We start from the raw sequence: 18,545 nt of genomic DNA, 5'->3' as shown, positions 1-18,545 counted from the left end.
GCAGGGTGCACTGTGTAAGTATATTCTACGATGTGTAGCTCATGAGGCGTTTCTGAGAACCTATATCCCCATCATTATTTTTTTAATTTAACAAAGAACCCAAACAAGCTAAAAGAACTTTATTTCTTAAAAGTCTCTTTTATAATGGCTTTGGCCTAAAAATATATTGAAAATACACAGATTTTGTTGGAGGGGGAGAACACAGATTTTTTTTTTGAGACTATAGACAGGATAATTTCTCTACACTGGTGGTTACATATAAAAAAAGCCATAGTCGATGAGGAGGACTAGAGTTCATTTAACTTTCTACTTTACAAACAGAGGTAAAGGATCTAACAAGCTGCCAGAGAACAGTCCCAGCAGGGGTCACGGAAGCTGATGAAGCACCTTATCAGCAGACCCCTCCACCGAAGCACGTGAGTGTCCAACAGTGTCCCTCACACTCCTGCTGTACAAAGGTTAAGTACTTACGCACCCTCACAGCCTTGAAGCGGCATTACAGTGCTGGAACTTCTCCTTTTAAGGAAAAGTAGTAGGTTGAATTTCCTTGCAGTGTTCTGAAAGGAAACAGGGTTACTGTAAAAAAATACATCCACAGTAACTAGAGGTTTGCTTATTTTCTTCCTGAACTTTTAAATTCCAACAGAGCATCGCTTTGCAAACAGTCCTTCAGTCCAAATGCACTGTCTCTGTTTTGATCTCTTTGTAAAAGAACTCTCTGTTCATCCATTCTTTTCGCCTGAGACCGTAAAATAAGGCTAAAAAAGTCCTCATCTGGTACCGTGGGTCCCTTCGTGGCAGCGGGTGGCGGAGCACATCTTTGATCGTCTAATCTGGACCCCTGGAAACACGGGAAAGAGATTAAAACCCAGATACAGTAGGGAGGGAGCACTGAGCTGCCTGTCATTCTCAACAGGAAATACAGCTTTAAACATTTCCTTTTTTCCTCTTCTCAGAAATTTATGTCATTACTAATTTCAGAAATATTTTGTAGTTTACATTGTACCAGTCTGTTGCCTCCTTGGTTAGTTCCTAAGTGTTTTCCTTTTGATGCTATTGTAAGTGGAATTGTTAATTTCCTTATTGGTAGCATAGAGAAACAACTGATTTTTGGATATTGATTTTATATCCTGTTACTTTGCTGAATCTGCTCCTTAGTTCTAACGTTTTTGTGTGTGTGTGAAATCTTTAGGATTTTTTACATAGAAGGGCCTGTCACTCTGAACAAAAGGTAATTTCCCTTTTCCTTTCCGGTCTGGCTGCTGCTTGTTTCTTTTTTTGCCCAGCTGCTCCGGGTAGAGCTTCCAGTCCTTTACCACTGATTGAGGAAAACTGTGGGTATTTCATAAATGACTTATGTTGTAGTAGCTTCCTGACATTCCTAGTTTGAGTGTTTTTAGTGTATAAATGTGCTGAATTTTGTCAAATGTTTTTTATGCATCATTTGAGATGACTGTGTGGTACTTTTTCTTACACTCATCGATTTCCATATGTTGAATCTCACCTGGTCTTGGTATACAATCCTTTTACTATACTTCCGGGTTCTGTTTGCTGGTATTTTGTTGATTTCTGCCTCTGTATTCAAAAAGGATGTTGGTCCGTGGTTTTCGTATAGTGTCCTGTTGGTTTTGGTATTAGGGCAATATGTTGGCCTCACAGAATGACTCCTAAGTCACAGGAAGAGTCTGAGAAGCACTGACGTGAGCTCTTTAAATGTCTGGTCGGATGTGCCTGTGCAGGCATCAGGTCCAGGGCTTTCTGATTTCTGATAGAATCTCTTACCGGGTCTATTTCATGTTTCTTCATGATTTTCTTGGCTGGTTTTGTGTTGCTAGTTATTTGTCCATTTCATCTCGTTTATCCAACTTACTGGCTTATATTCATGGTATTCTGTACGTTTTGTTTCTGTAGAATCAGGAGTAATGTCCCCACTTTTATTTCTAATTTTAGTAATTTAAGCCTTGTCTTTTTCTTAGTCTAGCTTAGGAGGTTTGTCAATCTTTTTGAAGAAACAGCATTTGGTTTTGTTGATTTTCTCTATATGTCTCTGGCCTCATCCTCTTTCCTTCCTTCTGCTGGATTTAGGTTTAGTGTGTTGCTTTTCTAGCTCCTAAAGTTGTAAGCACAGGTTACTGATTTAAGACTTTCCTTTTTAACATGAACACAGCTTTACATTTCCCCGAGCCCCCCTCCTCTAAATTTCAGAACCCTCCCCAGGTTTTCTGATTTCTCCAGCAATCCTGTAGTTTGTCTTTTAAATTCTGCTGAGACTTCATTTGTGGCCTCACATACAGCCCACCCTGGAGCGATTCCCGTGTGCACTTGGGCGTTAGTGTTCTGATGTGTTAGATGCAGGGGTGCACTGCTTGTTCAAGGCCTCTGCTTGGTTGTCCTGCCCATTACTGACCGTGGGGTGGGTACTGAAGTCTCCAGCTATGCTGTGGAGATACCCACCCCTCTCTAATTCTTACGCATCTGCTTCACTGATGTTCAGTATTTCTGTATTGACTCAGGTCACGGCTACTTTTCACTTGTACACATTGCATTTCCTTCTCCTTAGATTCCAAACCACTACCTGGCATGTGCTTCTCTCCCCCACTCTCCTGCTCTCTGGGCAAAATACCAACCTTGTAAGCTCTCCTTAAGCATCTGGTTGTGACTGGAGGAAGATACACAGTTGTACTGACCGGACTGACTTCAGTGACCATGAACTTCGAGTGAGTGCTCAGCACAGGTCAGCATGCTTTCAGTGTCACAAAGTGTCAACTTTCTTTGAAAGAAAGTTGTTTTTCTTTTCAAACAGTTTATGCCCCTACTCACTTTGCTGAGAAAATAGAAGGAAGCAGAGAATTCCTGCTTGCTCCCACCTCCATGTGCGCACCCTCCTCTGCTCCAGCTGCTCCGCATTCCTCTGCAGACGTGCCCTATTACCTCCCAGCGTAGGAAAAACTCACCTCCCTCCCCCTCCAACTGATGATATCCCCCCTTTCTCAACCCACTCCATCCTTTGTCCCTGTCATCTCACTAAAACAGTATCTTTCAAAATTACTAATCTCAGTGTTGCCAAATCTAATAGCTCAGCCATCATCTTACTCCCCTTCTTAGCAGCACTTGACACAGCTGGAGGTTCCTTAAAACACCTGCTGTGCTTAGCTTTACCCACACGCAGGTCTTCTTCCAGCTCTGGCTGATTGCGGGCTCATCTCCTCTAGCCAATTAGATTTGGGAGTTTCCATCCAGGGCTTTAATACCAGCTACCTGCTGACGACTCCCGAAGTTCCTTCTCTCTTGGGGTCACACCTTTATGTCCCGTTGCCTTCTTAACGCGACTGTCTGATCAGGTACCTAACTTTACACTCTGAAGTAGAGCTCTTGCTTTCCTCCCCAAACCTGTTTCTCCTGTCTCCATTTCATTAAATAGTACCATTTGTTCCACTCACTCATTCGAGCCATAAGGCCAGGAGTCACCCTCGATTCTCTCTCATACCCACTACCCAGTTTATTAGCAGATCTCACCCATCGTCTGACTAGTCATCACTCCTGCCACTGTCTTTTGCCTGAATTACCACATTAGTTTCCTAGCTGGTTTTCCTACTAACAGCCAGGATGACCATGCAGAAGCCTCCAGTGTCTTCCCATTGCAGCCTAGGTGCCCTCGGCCCCAATTACCTCTCCATCCACCTTGATTCACTCCACATCCATCACCTTGCCGTTCCTTGAACCTGCTAAACTTTTGGGGATTTGCTGTCTCTTTGTGGAATGTTCTTTCACATGGCTGACTGCCTTGGCTCATTCAGGTTTCTGTTCAGATGTCAATCCAGACATGTCTTCCCTCCCCACCACACCTGAAATTCTCCCCACCAACCACCAGCCTTTTATCTTGCTTTAATGTTCTTTACAGCAAGTATCAGTACCTGACACATACTAACCTGTACACACACAGTTAATGCCTCTCCCACTACAAAGCAAGTGTATCTCCAATGTCTAGAGTAGTACCCAGAACATAAAAGGTGTTCAGTCATTTTCTGTTGAATGAATGTAGGCGGTGCCTGTCATCATCATGAGCGAGGCACAGATAAGAGCTAGGGCCGGGCGGAGAAAATGTCTCTTCTGAGTGAAAATAATGCTTATTTTTCTCTGTCCTTAACCACACTGGTTAGTAATTATTAAAACAGCTAAAATATGAAAGCTTTTGTACTATGTACTTTTTTCCCAAATGGTAAACTGTTTAGACAGGTCCCTACATTAACTTAATCACTGGTTGCTCCTTATGCTGCCTCCTTAGAATTTAGGGAAGAGGGGCTCTTTTTGGTTTTGTCCCATTTCTTTCAGTTTTCTCTCCACATCACCAGCCAAAAGGACTACAAAACAAGAAGCTATCACTAATGCAGTGAGCCCTTCCCAACTTGAGTTCTAATACTGCCAAAGCTCTCAACAGCATCCTTCTGTAAACGGGTGATAAAGATATTCACGTACTTGACATTTTACAAGGATGTCAAAGAAGTCTTCGTCAGGCTCCTTGTCGTTCGTCATCAGGTGGCCCAGGACTGACTGGTGGTTGTTTTGTGTCAGACGAAGCCCTGGCAAGTTACTGAAACTGGCCCTCTGGTCGTCCAGGCGGCGGCTCTGTGAGCTGGCAAGAAGGTCTAGAAACTCATCCGTGTTGGGGGACACCACGGAGACAGAGGATGCTACAAACCGGAAAAACGCAACATTAAGCACATCTGTCATACAGCTCCTCATGCTGTGTTCAGTGCCAGTACCGTCCCACCCTCCTATTAGCTCTGTCACTGAGAGTCAGAGATGGGTGGGACAGTGGATCGAGAGAACCTCTACCATCCATTTGGTGGTAGCTCAGGTTTGACTGCATTTACCTGGTGCCCACCCACATGTACCTTCACAAGATTCAGGACTAGATTTCGGAAGGTAAAGCAGCTGTTTTTCTTACATAATGCGTCCAGCCAAGACGAATGGGATTGTTGTTACTCCATGCCCCGGATAGGAACCTTTTAGCTAACTAGAGTGCTGCAGGGAAGTCTCTCTCAAGGGGAAAGGAAGTCATCTTTCTAAGGCTCTGGCAGGCCTGAGCTTCAGCCATAGGCAGAAGTTTTCTTCAGTCTGTCTTGGCTTTTTTAATCCAGATGTGAAGCATTTGCATTATACATATAAGGTACATATAACTCATTTTTTTCCCCAACCCCAGAGACACTAGAGAGGCAGTGTGATAGAAAGTGCCCTGGACTAGGAACATGGATGAACTCAGGGGCACTGACACAAAACCTTGTTTTGGGATGTTATTGTACCTCCTATGAGAACTGAATTCTCAGAAATAACTCAGGAATATCAAAGGAAACTATTAAAGTTGGGGAAGCACAGATAACGTACGTTTTAGCATCACTCTTGGGGGAGTGGACGGAGCTGCGCTGGAAGCCGTCCCGCAGGTCTTGTCTTGTAAGCAGCACCTCTGGTCATCCATCCGGTTGCTCTGAAATCGGCTTAATAGGTCAAAAAACCCTTCATCTCCAACAGTGTCTGCACTGAGTTTCTGAAATAGTGAGAAAATCTGAATACTCCAGCATATCCTCAGATCATCATTGGAACAGTATCTTGATATACATTAAAAGCTAGCATTTTCTTTATAAAAATACAAGATGGCAAAGTTATTATTAAAAGATTTCAACCCAACTAACAGAAAGCATTTGTAGTTATTTTAGTTTTTAATCCTTGTTTTCTAAGGCTAACAAAATGTACCTCAGACTGAGGGGCACTGCTTCAGATCCTGAAGAATGAATTATGCAAATATCAGTGATACAGGCAACACCCCAGGTTCAGTTTCCCTCTTCTCTTTGGCATCCTGATTGCCAGCATCACTACTCTTACACTTGGGGCCGTTATTAAGTAAAATAGGGTTGAACACAAGCACTGCGATACCTCAACAGTTGATCTAATAACTGGCTACTGAGTGACTAACGTAACAGGCAGGGATCGTGGAGACACTGGACAAAGGTGATTCATGCCTGGGCCAGACAGAGCAGGACAGCATGAAAGTTCATCACTCTACTCAGAACAGAGTGCAATTTAAAACATGAGTTCATGGGATTTTCCACTTAATATTTTTGGACTGCATTTGACCACAGGTAAATGAAACCTTGGTGTGCAAAACGTGGATAAGGGGGACTACTGTACTCACAGTACTCGAAAACTTATTTTACACGTACATACCCTCTGAGAATTCGGAATTCGGTGCTCAATGGAATTACTGGCATCTTGGAGAACTTTAGTGGAGGAATTAGTTTTGTATTTTTTCCCCTTCAATCTGTTGACAAAGAGCAGCTTTGTGGAAGGTTTGGCAATGAGAGGTTTTTGTTTAGCAAGAATTTCACTGTTCCAGTTCTGTACCTACAAAATTATAAATGTAAGTGTAAAGCAGGACATGGAAAAAACACCAGAACTCTTTCTTAACCCCACACATCTCCGTTTACTGCATCTCCTGACTGTACCCTTTTCTCCTGCATTTAACTGAATCTCAGGCGGCTCTGTGCAGTCTCATGCTGTAGAGGCTCGCAGCCGAGGAGCGACAGCTGCACTACCTCGGTGTGTGTGAGCGCCCTCGGTGATGGTCACTGCCTAACAGTGCGTTTCTGGAAGGCATCCCTGTCATTAAACAGCATGGACGGACCTTCAGGGCATATGCTAAGTGAAGTAATTCAGACAAAGACAAATACCATATGATCTCATTTATATGTGGAATGTAAAAAAACTGCAAAAAAACCTCAGGCACACAGATGCAGAGAATAGACTGGTGGTTGCCAGAGGTGGGGGTGCGGGGGGTGAATGAGACGGGTGAAGAGAGTCAAAAGGTACCAAAGTTGTAACACAAGTAAGTTACAAAGATGTGATGTAACATACAGCACAGCAACTACAGCCAATCTGGTCCTGCGCATTTGAAAGACGCTAAGAGTAAATCAGGTCTCATCACAAGAAAAAATTCTATAGTTCTGTGAGGTGATGGATGCTAACGAGACTTAGTGATCTGAAACTAATATAAGAGTTGAAAGCAAAACGAGACCTTACATGGGGGTCAAAAAAGCACTACAAATATTTTTTTTGAAGTTACAAATAAATTTTAGTGAGTAGCCAACTCTGTAAATATGGAATCCATGAATAATGAGAACTGTACATTAAAAATAAAGTTACTTTGTAGTTTTATTTTTAAAAATAAACTATTTCATTTAAATTAAAAGTTACTAAAATATTATAACAGGTCAAGAAATTCAAAACATAAAAACTGCCCACCTTTTCCGGTGTTAACTTCATAAGTTCCATGTTTTCCATACTGTGTCGGCGTCCAGACTTGGGGCGTGCACCTTTGTAAAAAGAGTAAATAAACCAGGGAGACCTTCAGACTACAAATTCAGCATCACTAGGCTATTTGTTATTGAATTTTAAAGTCTGGTACACAAACCCATATGGAAGTAGGAAATACGTACAAACATGCTCTTTTTAGAAGAATACTTTTCCATATCAACTACATAAAAATAGGATATGCACTCCCTCCTCCAAGGCTTTGGTGTAAGGAAGTTACATTTTGCTGGGAAACTAACTTTGGTTACTAACATTACCTCTTAATTTAGAAACGGCTTTTTATAATAATTGGTTTTATACTATCTAGCTCCTTAAGACCAGAGTGGTTTAAATAAGAAAAAACATAAGGAAAAGGCTTTACATCCTCAATTTTGGGGTACGAATAAAAATAACATTCCCAGTATATTATTTCAGAGATGCCCATTTCCATTTTAAGGTCTCATTAGATGACAGATTTACTGCCAGTCAAGAAATGTTAAGTTCCTCAAAATTCTTTTTCAATAAAATTATCATGAAATATAAAAACTTTCATATCCCCTCCAGCTCTTAAAGAGAGGCAATATTTTAAAAGGCATAAGGAATACATGATACCTACCCAGCTTAAAAAATAAACCATGTTAACTCCCCCCAACGACCTTCTTCCTTCCTCTAATTTTTCATATTTTCATTACGTATAAGCAATAAAACATATATAAATGGTCTCATACTGTACATGTCCTCTAACTTGTTTCCTTGGAGCAGTTGTGAGACTCATCCAAGTTGATGTATGTAGTTTAATTTTCATTGTCTTTTTAGGACTAGGAAATCAGTTACTTATCCATTCTACTGGACAGGTATTTAGGTTGCTTCCAGGTAGTATTTTTTGTTACAAGTACTACTACTCCAGATTCCTGGACATCTCTTAGTGTGCACGAGTAAGTGTTTCTCCCAGGTGGATGTCAGGGTATGTAACTGGAGCAGAATTGCTGGGTCATAAGGTTGGTACATCTTCAACTTTACCAGAGTGTTGCCAAGTTGCTCTTTAAAATATACCAATTTCTATTCCAGTAAGTACTGCATAAGACTTTCCATTACCCACATCGTTTCAGTACTAACTAGTATTACCAGACCTTTTTTTTCTACCACATAGGTTTTCAATATTATTTCACTGTAGTTTTCCCTGATTCAGTGAAGTTAAATATCTTTCAGTACTTATGGGCTGTTAGTGTATCTTCTGTTCATCGCTTTTGCCCATTTTTTAGTTGGGTTATTTGTCTTGGTTCTAATTCATAGGAGTTTTTACACGTTGAGTACAAACCCCTTTTGAATCACGTGTGAGGCAAATGTCCTTTCAGTTTTCCTAGAAACTGTCCACATCTCCTATGTTTTCAAGTATGTTTTTTACAAAATTATTCAGGATCATTTCATCTTTTTAATTTCTGGCTGCATCTATTTTATGTCCACTTCTCTTTTTCTCATTTTTTTCCTGGGATAATCTTGCTGTAGATCGGTTAGTCTTTAAAGAACCAGATTTGGGTTTTTAAAATTCTCCCGAATCTCTCTTTTAATTTCATTAAAGTGTGTTAATAAAATGTTGAACTTCCTGTGTTACATATTTGGATATGGTACACATGTGGTGACTAATTTAAAGGTAAACCTTAAGGATCAAGTTGGGTTTTGAAGACCTGTTACTTACCGTGCAAGCTGTTATCAATTTCGGTATTTTCAGACATTACTGAGTTATTTGTGCTGTAGCTCAGACCAAGAACCATCTGAAGATCTGAGAGATTCAGCCGTGCTGTCAGCTCACCGCTTCTGTCCCCAACCTACAGCCACAAACATATTTTAGAGTAAAGACAAAGAATGGTGAAGATTAGCTGAAAATGTTGTGACCTAAAACTGAATGAAAATAGTTATGTTGGAACTATGAGACTAGAATGAAATGTTTTTAAATAAGAAAGAAAAGGAAAGTTTCTAAAACATGACAATAGGACAGTTAGTTAAATTTTATCAATTCTTTAGTTCTTTAAATATTAGATTGCTCTTAATCTCCGTGATCATATTAAATAAGACTGTGGTTCTGTGACACATTAACTTAGCATCATATGAATTAAATTTCCTTAGAATATTTTATTTCCACACTGTAGTAACAGTTAACATTTATTAAGCCAGCACTAGACATTATCGTAGACACTTATATGTTATCTCTAATCCTTAAAATGACTTGCAACATATTCCTGTTTTACAGATAGAAATGAGGCTCAGAAAGGTTTCCAAGCTCAAATGGCCAGCAGGTGGCAGCACTGTAACAGCCAGTCCTTGACTCTAAAAGCCATGTTTTTCTTCCCACACATGCTACTTGTCCATGCAGAAATGGGGTACAGTGAGGGCCATATTCCAGTAATCTTCACTCCCTGGTGCCCGGCCTTACCTTCCTACATCAAGGCCAATGCAAACACACCTCTGATCAGTATTTCAAAGTGCTTTCTGCAGTTCTGATGCCACAAGAACAATACATAGTTAAACTTATCACTCAGCCGTAGAGGAGCAGTCTAGAGCAGTGCCAGGACTGTCCCCTGTGATGTGAACCACAGCAGTGCAAACAGCAGTCTTTCAGCTTCGTACCTCTCTTGAAATTTCCAAGTGCTTTTCAGCGAAATGCATGGCTTGCTCGTGATTTCCTAGGGCTGTGTATGCGTTTCCTAAGCTCCAACACGCTCTTCCTTCGCCAATTCTATGAAACAATCAAGGCAAACTTGCCGTTATCTGAAAGGAAGTCTGCATGGGAATCAGGGCTGCCAGCAGTAATTAAAGGTACACATAGTGCACTGCATTTACTTGGTATTTGATATAAAAAACATACTATCACAATACTAGAGACATACTACAATACCCAGGTAATGCTGAGAACTCAGAGTCAAGTATTAAAACACCTTTTTAAACATGCACCGTATTATAAACAAATGTCAGGGACAGGTCCAGCTCCCCCACCCCATTTTCTACGCAGCACCAGGGTAATCGTGCAGCCTGTGTTTAAGCCCAACTGGGGAGAACCCACCACCTCTGAGATAGTGGAGAGAGAAGTTCCCCTTCATACTGAGGTAAAGTCCAGTTTCCTAAAGTAAACAACATGGACTAAAGGCCTGTACATATATGCTGTTTTTTCATTCAATGAAAAAAAGGAATTAGCCACCAGCATTCAAAATCAGTAGACTTCATATGAAACTCAGGACTTCTAGCTTCTCTTTAAAAAAGGCGAGGAACTTGACATAATGGGCCCTCATGCCTGCTGGCAGCAATGAGCTGGGGCTGCCACACGGGGTTGTGGGTCTAAGTTCACCCCAATCCACTCTGGTCTTGTCAGAAGGACCACTGTGGGCAGTGGGGTTTGTAACCTAGTCACTGATCTGGGTCCAAGGCTTCATGGAACTAGGCTAATCCCCTAACACATGCTAGCCCTTCAAACAATACAGAGGATGGTACTGAAACAGGAAATTCCTTAAAAAGAGAACAAAGGAAACACAGAAAACACTTTATTAAAAACGGGAAAAATTCTAGGAATTGAACAGTGCATCTATATTGTACCATAACTATAGTAACAAGGTGTATAACTCACCTGTCCTTCAGCTCTTGAGCGATTACTAAGTGCTTCAGGTGGTAGTCGATGGCTTTGTCATAGTCCTGGAGTAACGTGTAGGTGTTTCCGAGACTGTAGCAGGACTGTGCCTCCACGGCCCTGTCTTTAAGCTGCCGAGCCAGCAGGAGTGTCTTTCTAAAAGAAGAAATTAATTCTTACATAAACCCATCATTTTATTTTTGGTGATAATCACAAAATAACACTCTCACTTTCCACCTGCCTTTAAAGTGAATCTGTTTTAGAGCCTAAGATCCTGCATTTTCTCCGCTACTTCCAGACAGAACGAAAAGATGCCTTTGAAACAGGAAAGGCAAATCCAGACTTTATAATAAATTTGAGGGTCCTTTAATTTCCCAGAGAAAAGGAGTGACACATAAGATCAAGTGCTTCTAAGATTAGCACAGCGCTTTTAACATTTAAGAAAACCTTCCCTGTGGCAGTGGCTCTGCTCACGTGATCTTTCAATCACACCGTTGCCTTTACATTCTGTCAAAATTTAAAATACTGAGTTAGGCCATAAGTCACTGAGTCATGAAAAATATTAAGTACATTTAAACATTAACCACATTCTATCTAATGCCTATGGAATCGTCACTGAGAAGCTAGTGTAGCAGTTAAGAGCATGGGCCGTAAAACTAGAGTTTCTGGGTTCAAACCCCAGCTTAGCTCTGAGATTGGGGCAACTCATCAGCTTCTCTGTGCCAAATTTCCTCACGTGTAAAATGGGGAAGACAGCTCACAGGGTTTTGTGAGGATTAAATAAGTTAGTAGTTACAAAATGCTAAGAATAGCATCTATGTTTTTTAACTTTAAAATATAAGAAACGTGTATTTAAAGTCAAAATATATACTCCCTATATAGTGATATTTGGGAGGATATTTCATATCTAATCAACAAATACTAACCATTTGGTTAATGTTTAAAGGAAGGTGGGATGACATTTTAGTTTTTAGATGGACCTAAAGAATTTTACCGTTTTTTAAGATGACAAAATATTTGGTGCTCTCTCACATTGGATTCTCTAACAATAAAATACAAATCAGTCACTGTATCTTTGGTTCATTCAAACTGGGCTCCTGCCAAAAGTCTGTATGGGCCTTCGATCCCCACTAATTAGGGAAAACTCCAAACAACCTAGAAAGCACAGACCAGGCCATCTCAGGCAGCCTAACATCTGCTGTCATCTACAGTCAAGTCTGTGGACGGGTTAGAAAGACCTGCCACAGAAGGAGCTGGGCTTGCCAGTCAGGTGAGCGAGGATTGAAGATGGGCAGAGAGGTGAAAGGGTGGAAAAACCCAGTGACCACTGGGGAAAAGAAAGCCATACTTTTGTTACTAGGCTTTCTTTTGGCCTCTCTACAAACTGGGTGAAAAAAGCATATAAATATACATACTACACATGCTAAACAAGTTAAGAATTTCATTTAAAAACAGTTCTAAAGGTAAAAAGTAATAGTATAAAGGGGTCATACTGCTGGTATTAAATCTTAGGGACAATAATATTTACTGAGCACTGTGCAGGTACCATGCTAAGTAAGTGCTTAATATAGTTTTTCCTTCAATCCTCACACAACTCCAAAAGCAAGGTACTGGTATCTTCCATTACAGATGAGGAAACCGAGTCTTAGAAGCCCAACGTCCTACTGCTAATGTGCAGCAAAGAGCAGGTTTTAAACCTGCCTGTGCTTTAACAGGACTGCATACTACTCATTTTACATTTATCTACAGAAATATCAGACTAACTTGTAGTATTCAGAGGCCATTTCAAATTCGCCAAGGAATATATATGCATTTCCAAGATTGCTGTATGCTCTTCTTTCAGCTGCTTTATCTCCAAATTCTTTTGCTATAAGGAGACGCTGTAAGAGAAAACTCTGATTAGATAGATAGAGTGATAATAAAGAATAATATCACTGTGCAGATGGAGAAGGTGACTGGTTCCACAGCCTGCACCGTACCTGCTCATGAGCTATAACTGCATCCCTGAAGTTTCCCAGGAGGTAATGCGTGTTTCCAAGGTTTCCAAAGGCACGTCCTTGGGCAGCTCGGTCGCCCAAAGCAGTCACTAGTGATAGGTTTTCCCTAAGTGATAACAAAAAGTTGTGAAAAAATAAGGAGGGTGTATTAATTAGATTTACAAATCTAAGTCATTTTGTTAGGGAAAAAAATTAAACTTACAGCCACAATGTGCCACATTTTAAAGATGTGTCTATGATGGAGGGTGGCTATATGAATTGGCTGGGGACACTTTACTAAACCATCTAGGGGGTTTCTGCCCAGAGTCAAGGATGTAGTTAACCTTGAAACCCCTAAGCTAAGAAGTTCTATGAAATTCTATTGATAGAGACTAAACTTACCCCAAAGAACTTAGACTAACCAATGACACTTCTTGTTTCTGCCACTAAGTGGCGCTAGCCTGCAGTTTAAATGGAAGTTTTCCTGGGGAGGGGATCACTACTAATCCAACCGTAACCTTTTAGCAAAATTGGATGGTTTATTTTCCCTTGCTGGTCCCTAATTTTAAAGTCTTTGCTAAACATCAAAGCTTCCTCCTGCATTAAAGTATACAGTGGATCCACGCTTCCTATGGGATAAAGAATGTACAGGAGTTTCACAGCTTAGCAGCCCACACGCCGACAGCACTACTCACTCATAAAAGTCCACGGCTGCCTGCAGAGCGCTTCTCACTTCTTCGGGAAAGTCACTTGTGTCCTGAGGACCAGGGCAGCCAAAGCTCTTCCCTTTGGCGTGATACACATTTCCAAGGTTGTAAAGTGCTCTTGCTTCTCCCACCTGGATGAAGATGGCGCAGAGATTTCATTTTTATACTTAGAACTCATAGGTCAGGTATCAGTGCCCACCACACACATTCATTTGTAATACCCTTGATATTGCAGCCAGGAGAAAGAAGGGTTTACACTCTGTCCACCCAGAACCAAACAATGCTCATGTATGAAGAAGGACCTCTCATTTACTTTTTTCCTCTAACAATTTGTATGTTTCTTTTCTTCTATTTTCTATGAATATTTTCTTTTCTGGTATTAACTTTTAGATGAACTACAGAATGATTAAACAATTAAAACACAAAGCAATTTCAATGAGAAATGTTTCCTTATTACCTTGTCATTAAGTTCTCTGGAAATATCTAGGTGTCGCTGACAACAAACTACAGCTTCATCAAAATTTCCAAGAACTTTTAAGGTGTTGCCCAGATTACCACTAGCTTTGGCTTCCCCTAATTGGTCTCCAATAGTCCTGGAAAAAAATTAAAAAAAAAACAAATTGTATTAAAATATAAAGTGGCCAGAGTACAATTTTCTCTAGAGGACAATTAATATGCTTAAGGTAAGAAAGACCCATTAGCCTTGAAACCTACTTTGAATAAAATGTAAAACTTACATTTCTGTATTTAAATTAATTAATTCATTCATTTAATTAAACTCTAGGGTCATTTCACTAATTCATTAATTTAATTAAACTCAGCCTAAAGATTAGTTTTTAAATGCAATGCTATTTAGTTAGAATTCACTAAATGTATTGTTAGTTTTTTAAATTAAACACAAATATTTTGAAAGTGACTATTTAGGGAGAAAGGACATTAAAAAGCTAAAATTAATTACCTTGCAAGAGTTAGATCGTGATGGTGGTACTCTAATGCTTTGGCGTAATCATGCAGATAGAAATAAGCGTTGCCCAGCTGGCTGTAAATAGCACTGAGTGTTTTCAGGTCCTCAGTCCCAACCTGAACTGCAGCCTCGAAGAAGGACACCCCCGCACGGCAGTCTCCAGATTTACACAGACGCTCCCCTTCTAAGGCCAGTTCCAGGCAAGAAGCTTCCATTCTACAAAATTACACAGGATACAGTTACGACATCACATTATAACTTCCAGTAGCATAGTTTAAATGTGAGTCGTGGCTGCCCTTGCTCAGAGCAGCTGACATGACTGACAAAACAGTAAGCCATTATTTATAGCAAAAGGTCATTCATTTGCCTATTCAAATGTACCTGAGTCTCAGGTATTTTATATAGAATATCTCTATATGGAGCCCATTTTAATTGCCCACCCTACCCCCAGCAACCCACTCCTAAAATAATGTTCTTAAACTGTTCTAAGTTGTGCTTTAACAGGAAATATGAATTAAATTCATTCAGATATGATTATATGTTTGTATTTCTAGTATCAGGTCAATTAAACATTTCCTAGGTGCTGTCCTTCAGGCTCCTTAGAGCCATGATTGAAATGGAGTCATAAAAGTGGACAATAAACCTGATGAGGCCAAAAGAAAATCTGGACCGAGAGTAACAGCCAGTTACAAGGTTCAGAGCTGACTGCTTCAGAAGCTCAGACTTACGTCGTCACCTCTGACAGGTCGTTTCCAAGCTTTACATCCAGGAATATATATTTTTTATGATTCAAGAGATTTAGCCAAAGGCTACTGTTTGTTCATAGTTAGACTAGTGACTTCACCCTCATTCATGGATCTATAAAAAATAATGCAAGTAAACCTCTATTAACTCTGCTTCGATCTCACACCAAGTGGATTAGACACAGGAGGGACACTAAGCACATGGAGAAATTAGTTAAATCAGAAACCTACATTGTTATATTCATGTCATTTCAAATAAGTCTTTCATCTTTCATAAGTGAAAACTGTCCTTTAGAACTGTATTTTAGAAAATGAAAGTTCATAAAAGAAAAAGATTATTTTTAAGGTTTTATGAAGTTACTGGTATTCTGTGTGAAGAGAAGTGAGTCAGCAAAACAGTAATGTGTAAAAATGTGATTTTATCAAAGGTTCTTTTGCTAGATGAGGTACCTTAATTAGGTGTCTTTATTTGTCTAAATACTGAAACCACTGAACGTCTAAGAATTATAGGGAAAGAACTGGAAAATATATTTTTTACATATAAAATACATTACTTTTTCTCTTAAAATTTTTAAATTTAAGCATGATTCCAATTATTAGAGAGAGAGCGAGCAATTTCACTGCTAGTAAATTGTACATAATAGCTACATGTATACAAATAAAAAAGATACATGTAAAAAGATGTTCTCAGTAGCAAAAAAAAACACAGACAACTTAAAGGTCCACCAAAAGAGCACTGGTTAGTAAAATTTCCTCCCATCAATCAATGGAAGCCCATGATTTCACACTGCAGGGGCGGCAGACAGGCCCACACAGCAGCACCATCAGTTCGGGGTGACGAGCTTGCTAACCAGGAAATCAGAGCAAAGGCAGAACCAGCTCTGCATACGTAAGACATGGAAAAATTAGAAGTTCACAACAGTGCTGGCCTATGTCCACATAAAACAGAGAATTGTCTTCCTCAAACCAATATCCTCACCACAAATATCTGACCGTCTGGATTTAAACTTATACAACATGATACTGGAACCGTTAATCCAAATGACGGTGCAATTAACAAAATTTTAAAAAAGGTATTTTACATGATTCCCATTAGAAACAGTGATAGCAGACTGGCTGTAAAGGTGTCTTTGAAATCCATGGAGTGGGGCTGCCCTACAGAATAAACCTTAGAAAGTTATTTCAGTCACGAACACCTGAAATCCAGTCTCAGACTCTAGTTCATGATTAATTCTGAGATATGTTATGACTCTGGTACATTTTATTAGAAGTCAATGTTCTGGCAAAATCTCCAACACCTCAATGAAATGTATCTAATTGCAAAATAGTTGGGGCAGGTTAGTCTATAAATATTTTAGAAGATCATTAAATAGTAACAGAGAAAGTAATTTCATATCCTCTCTGTCTCTGAGAGAATAGAATTACTTCATTTGTTTACCAGTTGGGTTGAAAACAGAACACACCCAGAGTAGAAGGCAAACCAGGAACACAGCTCTCCATTAAAACGCATCCCACACACAAGGTTCCTTTATTCTCGAGACCCAATGACCTGTCCAGTTGTATAATCAAAGAAAGTGCACTTCTAATAACCAGATAATCACAAAGGGAAAGTTTTCACTTTTGCTGACTGCACATTATAGCTGTATTTCCTCATTTTCTGCACAAGCTCATGTCATTTTCATTTCGTTCCATTTTTATATTTTCATATTATTTTTAATGTTTCTTCCATACTAGATTTTTTTTCTCTTTACCTCCTTAATTTTGGTTTCCTGCATTCATAGTATATCAATGAAAGCAGAAGAAGTTTAGAACACTGATGCTACATCACTTAAAAGATTTAATACCAATTATGTCTAAATCTGACCCTCCCCTCAAAGGCTCACACACTACTTAATAAATGACGGATTCAGGACTTGAGATTGAAAAATGAACCTGTGCCGCACCTTCTCCTTCCTGCTCTGTCCTCTAGCTGTCAAATCTACAGACCTCAGCTCCACCTTCTGTGTGTTCTAACTGGGCACTGACCTTTTCCACGACCAGTCCTGGTCCTGCAGTTTTCATCCATTCAATTTCCCACATATATCTAGTTATTCTAGTTTATTTTGTAGAAAGGAGAGTAGTGCAAAATTATCTTGATTTAAATTCTGATTGGTAACTTAGTTTTAAAAGTGATTTTACTATACTACTATATCAAATTCAGTTCTCAAAATAACCCTCTGAGATAGGCATTACTACAGAAGGGGAAACTGACGCTCAGACAGGTTAAGTGACCTGCCTAGGGTCATACAGAGGCAGAGCTGAGAAATGAAATCCCATCTGTCTCCAAATCTTCTCTTTACACCACTCCCCGCTACCTCAAACTAGTTTTGGGAAAGAATATTATTTCTTTTTAAAAAATATTTTTATTGATTTTTTTTTTTCTTTTAGAGAAGGAGGGAGAGAGAAATACTAATATGAGAGCAAAACTTCGATGAGCTCCCTCCTGCACACCCGCTGCTGGGATCAAGCCCGAAACCTGGGCATGTGCCCTGATGGGAAATTGAACAGGAAACCTTTCAATGCATGGCCCCAACCGAGCCACACTAGCCAGGGCAGGAAGGAATATTATTAACTATATTCACATAGCAAAATTGAATTCAACACCAAAACTGTATTCTTTTACAACTTATATGCAATAGTCTAATTTTTTACAATACCAAAAAGTATTGAAATGTTTATAATTCATAGTAACAAATATGAACACAATTTCTCAAAGAATTACAAAACTAGAGATACTAGTATAATGAAACTGGCATGCCCATCTTTCAACATCAGTAATATATGATATATTATCAGTATGTTTCATCTCTACTTCCATCCTCATTCTCCAACCTCAGATTCTTTTGAAGTACATTCCAAAAAGCATGATTTCATTTCTAAATATTTTAGTGTGTATATTTAAAAGATGAGTCATTTTCAAAAAAATTATAACCACAGTACTATTTATCATACCTAAAAAGAATAATTACTTAAAATTAAAGTTTAGAACTAATTCCATTTTACTATCAACATCCATTCTATCTTCACAATTCTGTTACAAAATACCTCATAAAGCGCTCCAATACCTCTCAGGAGGTTCCTTAGTGTCCAAAGAACTATTCCATATCAAAACCGCAAACCCCAGGGAGAGGAGAGAACCTCCACAGTAGAGACCCA

At 39.6% G+C, this 18,545-nt stretch overlaps 1 protein-coding gene across 1 annotated transcript in view; it reads right to left on the bottom strand.

Moving 5' to 3' along the window:
- Positions 1-118: 118 nt before the first annotated feature.
- GPSM2 (G protein signaling modulator 2) overlaps positions 119-18,545 on the bottom strand; it is a 28,719-nt gene continuing 10,292 nt past the window's right edge. The window contains exons 3-15 of the mRNA XM_081120481.1: positions 14,602-14,823; positions 14,101-14,236; positions 13,632-13,774; positions 12,940-13,063; positions 12,725-12,840; positions 10,961-11,116; positions 9,970-10,078; positions 9,041-9,170; positions 7,297-7,367; positions 6,223-6,399; positions 5,386-5,545; positions 4,477-4,691; positions 119-841 (exon numbers count right to left, since the gene is read on the bottom strand). Of these exons, the coding sequence (XP_080976607.1) occupies positions 614-841; positions 4,477-4,691; positions 5,386-5,545; positions 6,223-6,399; positions 7,297-7,367; positions 9,041-9,170; positions 9,970-10,078; positions 10,961-11,116; positions 12,725-12,840; positions 12,940-13,063; positions 13,632-13,774; positions 14,101-14,236; positions 14,602-14,823 (1,987 nt within the window). The 3' untranslated portion in view covers positions 119-613. The remainder of the gene's footprint in view (positions 842-4,476; positions 4,692-5,385; positions 5,546-6,222; positions 6,400-7,296; positions 7,368-9,040; positions 9,171-9,969; positions 10,079-10,960; positions 11,117-12,724; positions 12,841-12,939; positions 13,064-13,631; positions 13,775-14,100; positions 14,237-14,601; positions 14,824-18,545) is intronic.

Source organism: Miniopterus schreibersii, assembly GCF_964146895.1.
Source record: "Miniopterus schreibersii genome assembly, chromosome: 19".
NCBI classification, from domain to species: domain Eukaryota; kingdom Metazoa; phylum Chordata; class Mammalia; order Chiroptera; family Miniopteridae; genus Miniopterus; species Miniopterus schreibersii.
This window is presented reverse-complemented; position numbering and strand designations above follow the sequence as displayed.